The sequence below is a fragment of the Podarcis cretensis genome (genome assembly GCF_951804945.1).
Source record: "Podarcis cretensis genome assembly, chromosome: 1".
In the NCBI taxonomy this organism is placed as follows: Eukaryota; Metazoa; Chordata; class Lepidosauria; order Squamata; family Lacertidae; genus Podarcis; species Podarcis cretensis.
Genome location: NC_137170.1, coordinates 117724914 through 117737678, shown reverse-complemented (window position 1 = coordinate 117737678; position 12765 = coordinate 117724914). Strand labels below are relative to the sequence as shown.

General features: G+C 41.3%; 1 protein-coding gene across 3 annotated transcripts in view; it reads left to right on the top strand.

Annotated features, from left to right (window-relative positions):
- AGPS (alkylglycerone phosphate synthase) overlaps positions 1 to 10284 on the top strand; it is an 83500-nt gene extending 73216 nt beyond the window's left edge. For all 3 annotated transcript variants that reach the window (XM_079978366.1, XM_079978367.1, XM_079978365.1), the window contains exons 18-20: positions 712 to 811; positions 1433 to 1490; positions 8128 to 10284. In XM_079978366.1, the coding sequence (XP_079834492.1) occupies positions 712 to 811; positions 1433 to 1490; positions 8128 to 8249 (280 nt within the window). In that variant the 3' untranslated portion in view covers positions 8250 to 10284. The remainder of the gene's footprint in view (positions 1 to 711; positions 812 to 1432; positions 1491 to 8127) is intronic.
- Positions 10285 to 12765: the final 2481 nt, after the last annotated feature.

Sequence of the window (12765 nt, the reverse complement as noted above, 5' to 3'; positions counted from 1 at the left end):
ACATTTCCCCTTAGTTTTTAAGAGGGAAAAAGTGTGTCCTATGGAGCGAAAAAATATTTCCCATTGTCCATAGCATAGCTGTCAATGTTTCCCTTTTTTAAAGGGAAATTCCCTTATTCCAAATAGGATTCTTGCAAGAAAAGGGAAAAGTTGACAGCTATGGTCCATAGTGGTCTTCATCAAGCATAGTCTTTCCCTTTCTTGCACCTCGAGTATTTAAATGTGTTAAAACGAAATTGTGGGTTCTGTTTTTTAAGAGGCAGCTTTTGTGCCTTCCTGGTCATTGCACCTCAAAAAGTATATTGTAGAGTTGGAAAAGGTTCAGACAAGGGCAAAACGGTCCTGGGGATTGGAGTTCATAACATGATACGTGGCCTCATTACGCTAGAACTCTTGGGCATGTGGTGAAGCTGAATGTTGGAAGATAAAAGCAAGTGCATAGTTAAATCATGGAGCTTGCGCCTACAGGTGATGGGCACCCAATTAGATATCTTGGAAAGAGCATTCAGCAAAGGTTATCAGCAGCTGCTAGCCCCAATGGCTATGTTGTGCCTCCATAGTACGCCATCTTGTCAACCACGGTGAGAACAGGATGCTGAACTCAATGGGCCTAATCCAGCAGGGTCGGCTTACGTTATTATGTATAGAACAGTGTGGTACTTGATCTAACAAATACCATTTTTATATATATATAAAAAAAACAACTCACAGGGTGACGCAGACCTACGATGCTGGCGCCTGTGTCTATTTCTATTTGGGCTTTAACTACAGAGGATTAAGCGACCCTGTTCACGTTTATGAAGAAATAGAGGTAATTGTAACTATTCGTCGCTTTCATGTTATGTAATACTTGGCTGTAGTAACTTATTCACTATAACAAGTAAAACTGCAAGTTAGAGACCTTGTGGTCAGAGGTTCCGCTCATGAGATCCTCCCACCAGGAAAAAATGGGGAACAGTTTCTGCTGATTGCTCCCCCCCCCCCAAAGAGAAGCTGCTCCGGAGGGCTGGGGAAACCTACAGAACAAGGTTGGCAAGGAGAAGTGTGGAATTGTTGTCCCCCACCCCAACCCCTTCCTCAATTCCACAAACAGAAGGAGCCCTTTTTGTAGATGGCTCCAACCCTGTATATGTCAATATTCCAAGCTGAGATGCTTCCTCATCTTTGCCAGCCTTTGAGAGGAGTTGTACCTCCTTCATTTATGTGGACTTCCAGTAACGTGTGGTGGAAACCTATCCCCCAATAGGAGGGCGGGATACAACTATTTTGCAATATGCAAGCCGATTCTAAACTTGGCAGAATGTGTAAATAATCTTGATTGCATTGTGTTGTTTGTTTGCTAGTATTTAAAACGAATGAAAGGTGTGTAATTATCCAGATTGCTACATCAACTTTGAGCTTAGTGACTAATTAAGTTATTTGCATTCTTTAGATGTCAGCTAGAGATGAAATCCTTGCTAATGGAGGAAGCCTGTCACATCATCATGGAGGTAATGTTTCCAGTTGCTTACATAAGCAGTGTTTGATACCTGTTTTTGTTAAACCTAGCATTGTGCGGTTAAACCTAGCATTGTGGTGCTACTCGTGTTATGCAGGAGAGCTTTGGGAGACTTATCATGAACACGACTTTCAAGGTTTTGACGTGGTTATCTTCTGTGATGATGCTGAGCTTGGTTCAGTCCATGTTTTAAAGCGAACTGATCTGATTTGCATTTCATGCGCTAATACCCAGATCCATAACACATAGCTATCCTTCAGATTGCACACTTCTCCAAATGTTGCGACACAGTTAAGTAGTAGAAAACGGGATGGAGCAGACATATGACTGAATACATGTGTGAAACTAAGTGATTAGAAATGGACCAATACTTCCAGCCCTAGGTAACTCCTATTTTAAGGGGTTGTCAGAAGAAATATTCTCCTGCGCCCCAGCCAAGGGGCTGCCGATGAAAACCTTTCTGCCTCAGGAAGGTGGATCAGGAGCACATTAAGCCAGTGCTTCTGGATCTGCACGGACTCCCTAATGGTTTCTGAGCACAAGTTGATACGGTAGCATCGGTAGCTAGTTGGCACTAGTCTCCCTCCTTTCCTATATGCCATCATTATAACTGCAGTATGCTAAAACCAGTGGTCTGACAGTTCTTTATCAACCCTGTGCTGTCCGTATGACTGGCGAGGGTGTAGTGGGAAGGAAGTGTCTTGGAAGGAAGGTAGTAGTATACCCTGAGCTGCCTAAGCCGTCACTGACTGTTCCAAGGCTGCAGTATTCAGTTTGGGGTTAGGCCATGTGGGTGTCTTGCCCCTGCTGTCTCATTGGTTCCTCTGGCCCTTCAAGGGTACAGCCTGACACTGTAGCAGAGAGCACCACACACCAGAAACATGATGAGACCCAACGGGCTGAGCCTAGAGAATTTTTGTACATGTGTTTGAGAACAGCATAGCTCAGTCGGTAGAGCGCGAGTCTCTTAATCTCAGGGTCATGGGTTCAAGCCCCATGTTGGGTGAAAGATTCCTGCATTGCAGGGAGTTGGACTAGATGATCCATGTGATCCCTTCCAACTCTACAATCCTATGATTCTATGCATCAGGATAAATATATAAATCTATTCAAAATGTCTTATGGTTGCCTGTCCTGATCCCAGAGATAGAAATATGGCATGCAATACTGTTGCAAAAACTGAGCGTGGCAGAATTTGCTAGAATGGTGTATAGTGGTACCTCGGTTTTCGGACATCTCCGTTGCCGAACGTTTTGGTTTTCGAACGCCGAAAACCCGGAAGTAAATGCTTCCGCTGCATATCTGTTGTTTTTCACATCTTTCTCTGTTGACTTGGCAGACTGCCCTTTGCACCTCGGTTTTCAAATGTTTCGGAAGTCGAACAGTCTTCCAGAAGGGATTACGTTCGAAAACAGAGGTACCACTGTACAAGAAATTATGAAGTCAATGGCTATAATCCCGGCACATTGGGTGCTTTCCCCCTCCATCTTGTAAATGGTGGCAATCGTCTTCTATGGCGTAGATCACATGACGAAAAAAGCTTGAAACTCCCATTTCCCCGCTTTGCCAATGGCGTTTCTGTGGTGATCTGATCTACTATTGTGTGTTAAATTCCTCCTGTGTATCTTAATGTTCCTGGAGTTTACTGTTCAGGATTAAACTGGTTGTATCCTTTTTAAAAAATTATTATTATTTACTGACCTTCAGGCCTTCCTATGATATTCCCAGCATTGCTTTTTAGTTCCTCTGTGAGGAAGAATATTGATGCAATTCCTCTTCAGTGTTTGCCCTATAATTGTGATTAATAACAGTTGCTTTCACTATCTGGAAACAGACAGCCTGGTTAGTCTGCCTACAATCATGTTGTGATAAATGGGGCTATTTTAACTCCGGTTTTGTGTATCAAACAAAACAGATGTAGTCTGAGACTTGGGGCTATAAGGAATATAAAGCCTGTTTAATTCAATCTTCATGGTGTTTGTTGTTTTAAGGAAGGGACCGAATAGTTTATACAGCAGAGTTTATTCTAGAAACTTAAATAGTTACAATTTCCGCATACAGCAACTGTTCACTCTAAGGGACATGTTCCTGAGGAGCAGCCACCTGCTGTGGAAACAAAACTTGAGACACTTAAGAGAAGTTGCTTCAAAAAAAAAAAAAAACTCCACAAATAAACCAATAAAGAACAATAAAAAGGTTAAGTACAGTGGTGCCCCACAAGACGAATGCCTCGCAAGACGAAAAACCCGCTAGACGAAAGGGTTTTCCGTTTTGGAGTTGCTTCGCAAAACGAATTTCCTATGGGCTTGCTTCGCAAGACGAAAATGTCTTGCGAGTTTTTCCGACTTTTTTCCCCTCCCCCCTTTTTTCTAAGCCGCTAAGCCGCTTATCTGCTTATCCGCTAAGCCGCTAAAAGCCGCTAATAGCGCTAATCCGCTAAGCCATCAATGGGCTTGCTTCGCAAGACGAAAAAACCACTAGACGAAGAGAATCGCGGAACGGATTCTTTTCGTCTTGCGACGCACCACTGTATATAGGTAGCTTGTTTAACCTAAAACTCATTGAATGCCAACCTTCAACAAGAGCTAATGATAGAGAGAACATGGCAACTAAGGGCTTGAAGCAAAATGTTCAGCAAAATTCTCCTTTTTCCATCCGATGGTCCAGGCACTGGTATGTTCTCCATCCAATGGGAGCATATTTTCATCAACTGGGGCAACTTGGGTGTATGTTCCACACTCCCATGTAGAGCCAGTCTGGACTTTTTCTTCTTCCCTTCCATGCCCTCATCACTATTCTCCAAAATGCCAGAAAAACAGGGGAGTGTGGATTGCGGACCTTTCCATGTCTGAGACTTGCATTAGCAAGTCTTATTTCTAGCCACAGGCTGCTCAGTTTTGCCAGTTGCTGGTACCAGTCTACAGATATGTGCTGGGGATTCACCTAAGCAGTCCCATCAGTGGAAGCCTGGAGCAAGGACTTCTCCTTGTGCAATAGTCCTCTCCTCCCTGCCCCTTCCCAAAATTGACTTGGGGAAGGGATTGGGACAATGCCTAGAACAGTGTGTGTGCGTTGTAACATCTGGCAAGCTGCAGTGCTTACACAGACTGGAAGAGTTTGAGGTTGAATTGCACCCCTCAGATTATGCTAAGCATAGCAGAATGTTATAACACATTTTCATTGATGATCCTGGAGTATTACGAGTATAAGTGCCCAGAAGGAAAACACCATGTTAAGTGAAAAGGCTCTCAAAAATCTACCAAAAGTTCTAGGTTCTTAAATACTGTTAGTGATTAACAGTGGTGTCCAAATTTGATGAAGTGAAGGGCCTTGAGGGCCGGCCAAAGTTGTTGACCTTTTTTTAGGATTAAGTTGTTGAGGGTTTCTTTAGGATTTTACCCCAGGAAATAAACTGCCACAGGGGCCAGATTAAACAGACTGGCAGGCCAGGACTAGGCCCCCAAAGAGGATTTTGGACATGCCTAGATTAAAATGTCTTAGGCTTCATCATTTTGTGCCTGTTTCCATTGAACATACTGCTCAGCTGATTTGTGCACACAAGGTTGTGGTTAAAAGCCATCACCCCCATTTAGGTGATATTTATGGGTTAATTGAACAAATGGTGGTTGTGCATTTTCAACCCGCAATTGTAGTTTAGAGTCTCAAGTCACCTAACTATGACATCAGAGCAGACCAGCTAATGATATTAAGAGGGAGGGAAGGCAGGTGAAAGCAAGTATTGCAATGGATAACTGGTCAGGACTGCAAATAAGCCTAAATGCAGCCTGTCAGTCATGATAGGCTCTACACTAATTATTGCAAAAAAATACTCAATTACTATGCTACAGGTTGACTTGCAGGCAAAAAGCCTACAAGACAGAAGCAGATCTAGATTAAAGGCACACAGCATGAATCCTTCATGCTGGTTGACACTTACGTATGTCAATCACCCAGTGACTGCTGCATGAACAGATACTTTGGATCTGTGAAATACAGTGGTTCCTCGCAAGACGAAATTAATCCGTTCCACGAGTCTCTTCGTCTAGCGGTTTTTTCGTCTTGCGAAGCAAGCCCATTGACGGCTTAGCGGATTAGCGCTATTAGCGCTTTTAGTGGATAAGCAGATAAGCGGCTTAGCGGCTTAGAAAAGGGGGAGGGGAGGAAAAAAACCCCGCAGGAACTCGCAAGACATTTTTGTCTTGCGAAGCAAGCCCATAGGAAATTCGTTTTGCGAAGCACCTCCAAAACGGAAAATGCGAGGCATTCGTCTTGCGGGGCACCACTGTAGCCATCACATATCAGCTATCCCAGAATGGTCCAAGGGAGTTCGCTAGTAGAAAGTACTCACTGAGAAGTCATGGATTTATGCAGTCAGGTGGACAGGAAGTTTGTATATCTCTAGCTCAGTGGTAGAGCACTTCCTGTGCATGCAAGAATCCTTGGCATGTTCAGGGAGGAATGAGAAAGTCTCCCTGCAGGCCGGAAACACCGGCGAGCCATCTGATTCAAATATTCTTTGTTCCTCAAGGAAGACAAAATGGTGTTGCTCTTTTTTTAAACGAAACCTTGGTTAGCCCACATAGTTGTGGTTAAGCACTAAGGACATGCAGCTTGTAACTTTATGGAACAAAGGGGTTAATTTTTTTATCATCAAATGCGTTCATAAAGGACCACCAGTGTCCGCTGTACGGCTTCTCCTCCCCCCCCCCCCCTTGGCTTTCCGGTTCGCTAATCAAATGTATGTTAGATTTATTATTGCAAAAGTATAAAGCATAGAAAATGTGACAAGATAGATGTGTAAATTATCACTCTGACAGAACTAATGATGCACTCCGAGCACCTTCTGTTTTCAAGCACTTGGTGAGCGACTTCATTAAATATGCAATGGCTGTTTGGTGCAGCGGCTGAGAGATCAGTTCAGTCCCTTGTGGAATTGCATTATGACTGGAGGTGGGGGAAAGACAGGCATGCTAGCTGTCGGACATCCTGCTGTGGCTTTAATGTGCTCCATCTTGTTGGACCAGTTGTTTTCGGTCTTCTTGAGACAATTACATCCATAACCACAGGATACGTTCGCCGAAACAGTATTACGGATAATAGCGGATAATAGCATAGACTATTCATTGTCTCTTTAGCTCTAACTGGAATGTGGGTGGCTGGACTTGAGAGATCTCTGCCGTCCTTGGAATGTCAGCCTTGCCAAATTGAGAATAGGAATATGGTCACAGGAAAAGGCCCATCTTTTTCTAACGAAATGTGCATTTTCCATACTCTCTCCAAACCACACTGCTTATACGTTTGAGGTTGCCATATGAATTTGATGCCAATAATTGGCTTGTGCTTTTGCCAAATACTTAGAAAACAGATCAGGCTTTTTTTTTCTCCTAGCCATTGCTGTTCAGTCAGCTCTGCAACATGGTTTGTATTCCTCAGAGAGAAGAAACAAAAATGCTCTGCTCTCCTTTGGTAATCCCCATCATTAATTATTTGAACGACACTTTAGGTAGAATGGGCCATGCAAGATGGGTTGAATTTAGTTGCAAATACGTGGAAGAGGCAGGGGCTGTGGCATATTGGCTTATACAAATGGATCATGCCCTTTGTTTGTTTGTAACATTTATATCGCGGCCTTCCTCCCAACGGAGCCCTGGTTGAAGCTAGCAAATATAAATGGGTGTCTGCCTTGATAATAATTAAATAATTAACAGCCATTAAAAGACACTACTGATGGTTAATAATAAAAAAAATCTGTACGTTTATGTTTGAATGTTGTAGATCCGCAACTGTATTTTAATTTTTTTTATTGTTTCATCTGGTCGCCCTTGGGCTCTTTGGGGAGAAAGGGTGGGGTATAATTTTAATTAATAAAATAAATAGATTATCATTGAAGTCAGAAAACTGAGTTATGATATCCTAGGCAATATGAGTACTAAGTCGCACAAAAGTCCTGGCAACTGTCATGGCGATCTTCGTTGTACACATAGTTAACAGCACAATCGTATATATGTTTACTCAGGCGTAAGTTCCGTTGAGCTCAGTGGGGACATCCTTCCAGGTAACTGGGTATAGGATTGCAGCCTTGAGTTCAACCACCCACTTTTGTGAGAAACGTGCTTCCTGGCTTGTTAGCCATATTTTTTTTTATTATTATTATTTTAGTAACTTCCTGCAGCTGCATCCACTTTGTGCGTGTTTAAGTGCTCAACATTTAAAAAGCCTCTTTGTATGAAAGCCTACATACTTTTGTATATCTAAAAAAGAGTAAGCCTTAGGATTGGTGTTTCCTTTGCCGTATCTCAATATATCCTGCTCACAGCGTTCAAAATATATGCAGCTTTAATTTAATTTTTAATGTGACGCACCATCTTGGCCTAAACTTTATCTAAATTTCATACTTTGTAAAGAGAGTAGGCAGTGTGGAACTCAGGCTTCCTCTGGGAGTACATTGAGCTTAATGAGCTTGATAGTCTGGTGGGCTCAATAAATCAAATAAAGCAAAACATTTCTCATTTTTGAATAAAAGCATTTATCACCCAGTGTTTGTTCATTCATGGTCACAAGATTGATTGGCTCCTGCTATTATGGTGAATATTAAAGACTTTCCCCCCCCCTTCCCTTTTTCTTTCCAGTGGGCAAGTTACGGAAGCAGTGGCTGAAAGAGAGCATCTCAGATGTTGGCTATGGGATGCTGAAATCTGTCAAAGAATTTGTGGACCCCAATAACATCTTTGGAAACAGGAACCTTTTATAAGCCTGGTTACTATCCAAAGTGAAATTACACACAAAAAAGCGATCGTTTATGAGTCTCATGGCTATCCCAGTATCCAGATATAGCGTGGACCCAATTTGAAAGCTGTTTACTCCTTACATCTTTAATTTTCTTCAGTTAAATGTGATCATACAATTTACTCATAGCACACTTCTCACAGAGTACTCCAAAACGTTTCTCACACACAACCAGCCCAAAGTATACTGATGTCAATCTAACCTGTTTGGATGGCTTCCCCTGCTATAGTGCAAGAATAGCTAAGGCGGATACTAAACGTTTCTGTCATAGGAGACATTCTTGACAAAGCAGCACTCCTGAGAAGCAGATGAAAAATGGGTTTATATTTCTATAAAACAGCTTTTCTATTGAAATTTTTAAACAAACAGGCGATGAAATTTATGCCATGCTGCAATTTTCTTAAAAAACAAAACCCGAAAATAATTTTGGATTACTAGTTCCCCCTATCTGGTATTACTGAAAGCATTAGTTCACAAAGTGTAGTCTCAATAGCATTTGTAACTTTATGTTCTGAACAATACTTAACTGACTCCAAAAAGCAAACATTTATTTTTAAATACAGAAAAACACACTATCTTTTTTAAACAAAGTGTAGTGCTTTCATAATTTTGCCCTGCTGATTCTTTTACAGGGCAAAATTTCCCAAGTAGACAAATGGTCCTGTTAATTCTGAAGTGTAATTTGGAGTTTCGGCCATTTCCATTCTGAAACAGTCTATTTTAAATTTTGATTCCTAGCTATGAGTGTAATCATTTAGTCCACAAAAATAAAATGATACTTTTCTAAACAGTATCAGAAAGCATTACCTACCTTAGAATTGTTAAAATAATTTAATTCTGCCTATAAATACCTACATTTTTAGGCACCAGTTCTTATTTGTTTAAAGTTTTTTCAGATATATATGTAGAATATCTGAAATTGTGACACTCATCCCCCAAAATAACGTTTGTTAATGTCTGCTAGCAATTGGTAAAAAATGTGAAGTTTAAATACATCTGTTAAACATCCTGTTCTAATCTCCACTAAATTTTTGCTATTTAATTTTAACCCAGCATGTCAACTCAATGCAGTGTATGGTCAAATCATAGCTACTGCATTCATGCCCTAAAACACCTTCAAAATAGACCCAATGCATAATACCTCATCATGACGATTGTCAGTTTGCTATTGGTCTTACCAAAACTCATGAAAGCAATCCAGATAGTCCTTTTAAAAATTTAATCCACAAGAGGTTTTTTTAAAAAATTGCAGCGTGATAGGCCTGAACAATTACTCTCTACTAAAGTCTGTACCTATAGTAAACATTAAGACTGAGCACAACATTAAGATTTTTGTTTCTTAACCATGTACAAGGTATCCTCATTGGCAACAATCTGGTTACACCAGGGTACTCAGTTTTGTTTTTGATAGGAAAAAGAGTGTTTTCATGTGCCTAATGAGCACCATATCTAGGATCAGATGTTTGTTTCAGGGAATAAAATTGCCTTTTTGATAGCAAAAGTTTAATTTCCTGATTATTTTTGCTTGCTCTGACCAAGTTTATTCTATTTCCAAATGTGTAGTTTCACTTATGGTGCTTAATTGATTTACTTAATTATTATAGGTTTCCTAACCCTTTGTTACTGAAAATTGCACAGGGAAATGCCCTATGGGGATATTTTTCATAAGTTTATAGATAAATAGATGACAAGGAGTGTTCAAATCATGAAGTATAAACTTGTGTCTTGTTCACACTGTCCTATCTAATGAAGTAACTGGGGGGAGCTGCAAAAAGTGGATAGGTTTTGGGGGGAAAGATACAATGCAGATTACTATGAACATATTGTAAATTGCTTTACTTACGTCTATTTTGCTAGACCTTATTTCGTTTTCTTCCTTGTTGAAATGGTTAAATTGTTTGGAGCGTTAGCAAGAGCACCTGTAAAACATATGCAAGTGTGTGAGTGCTAATTCAAAAGACTGAGATGCTCATTAAAAAGTGAAAATTTTCAAATGGAAAGCTATTTACAGTGTATTCATGACACACCAACAGGGCCAAAAGTATTGGTGAAGGATACGCAAGAACATCCATTTAGCTTTCTCTAATGGTGATTTGCAACATCCTACCATCTTTTCACTGAAGCTGTAAGGCTTGAATCACTCACTCTTGACTAGGCTTCCAAAGGACCATATATGTGCAACCATACACAACGCCAGCATTCTTCTGGCCTTCAGGAGTGACATCTGGGAAGAGATGGCAGAGAACCCTCCAGATCAGTATCCAGTGTGGTGCTAAAGGTTGACCAAAAATGGAGGCAGGTATAGAGCTATTTTAGAGGCACGCACTTGGTTTTGGGACGCCTGGCCATAATCTGAACCCTCCTGACCATTCATCTTGCTGAAGGTTCAAGATGTCTGCAGTATTGCAGTGCCTCATGGTAGGGAGGAGCTGGCATTCAAAATGCAACACTGTTTTCCATGCCCCCTTTCCATCTGACCAGAAGCAAACGAGAGGGGTGACCTAGAGATTCTGTGTTCTTGCTAAAACCATTGGAACCTCTCATTGAATGCTAAGCTGGTGAAGCAGAGCCTTTCTTGGTTGCTTTAAGTAGGGGATGTGTAAAAACAACAACACACCACTGCATGCTGATTGGCAAATCTGAATTCCCAGCACAATGCTGTGAGTGTCTTCAAATAAGGGGCGACTCAAATCCCACAGGACGTACATAGTGTAACTCTTTGGATTCCTAGGATTTTTTAATCTTCTGTTTAAAATTTGAGCGTTGTAGCTGAACTGTCAGTGTGATATCTGGGCAGAGCATAATTCCGTTTGAAATATGGCATAGTTGGCCATATTTTCATTTACTGTTTTACTCCAATGCCACAGTAATGGGCAGGATCCAAAGAACCAGGAAACTTATTCCACACACCTGAGGCCTTGAGTGGTGCTTGCATGCATGGAGAATTGCAATCTGTTTAAATCTGTTAGGAGTTTCCATAGCAGTTTGTGGTGTTGTGAAGGGGAAGAGAATCTAGAATCCCACGGGTGATATGTGAGCTGTGTTGTGTGCTTTAAAAAAAGCTCTTTAGGTCCTGGCTAAAACCCATTTTCTATTTTGGCAGAGTTCAAGCCTGTAAAACTTGTTACTGACTGTTACATCTCTTTGCAATGGGGTTAGAAGGTTAGATGCAAGGTTCTTGCCAGTCCATAGGTTTTTTGGTTCAGAAATCTGTGGGAAAGTTGGGTTTCCTTCTTAGGAATTGTTTTACACTGAGGGTGCCTCTTATTCTAAGGACCAAACCAGGTTATGTTAAGTGTGTCTATGCACGAGAATCATAGTGGTGGTTTTTAATGGCAGTGGAGTGGCAATGTGGGTCTGGACTGCAACACAGTAGAGCGCTAACCCCTTCTGCTACCACTGCAATATCAGTCCAAATTGGAGTCTGCCACAGCTGCATTTTTGTTATTATTATTGCACACGCAAAGACTTATGTAACATAACAACATTGGGGCCCTAGATGAAATTCACCAGTCTTGTCACTAGAATACTAACCAACTAAAAAAATACAATTGAGCTTTTGGCTCATAGCAGGAAACCATGTTTATCATATACTGAACAGGTAATTGTACAACCACAGTTATAATGTTATTAATCAAACAAAATGTTCCTGAAATTTCTCCTTAAGCCGATTAAATTAATACTTTTTCAAATGGCTGGTTGTTTTTTATTCATTGCCAAGTAACCAGAGAGGCTACAGCAGCACCTGAAGCTTTGGGCATCTTATGGAAATAAAAAAGCTCAAGGATGTGGATCTGTAACATTAACTGGGTGGATATAAGCTCAGCTTTGGGGGAGGAAAGGAGGTTAGACCAGGCGTAACCATGGAAGAAGACAGCTGTTTTCAGGTTTTAAGAGTGACCAGCAACTGGTGGTCACTTAATATCTTGGTTGATGAGGCAGCCTCAGAGTGGTTGGATTTCTCGGATTTTCTTTTTTACCTACCCTATAGCAGCCCCAGGGATCTATATTAGCCTGGTACGTTTTGGTGCAACAGTGGAATACATCCTATGAACTATGCTGTTTTTGGCATTAAACTTGATTTTTGTGTGTGAGATGGATGGGCACATATGATCTGGGGTGGTTTAGCTTAGCAGTGTAGGCTCGCCAAGCAAACCTGCAGTTATTTGGGGTGGACACAAAAAGGGGAATAGTGTGTGACCTGCGCAGTCAAACCTCGGTTGTCGAACTTAATCCATTCCAGAAGCCCATTTGGCTTCTTGAAATGTTTGACAACCGAGGCATGGCTTCCGATTGGCTGCAGGAACTTCCTGCACTCAAGTGGAAGCCACGTTGGACATTTGGCTTCTGAAAAACATTCAAAAACCGGAACACTTCTGGATTTTCGGTGTGTGGGAGCCAAAACGTATGGTAACGGAGGCATTCAGGAGCCAAGATTTGACTGTATCAGCCTCTCTAATATCTTCTCCTAGTTCAGGCAG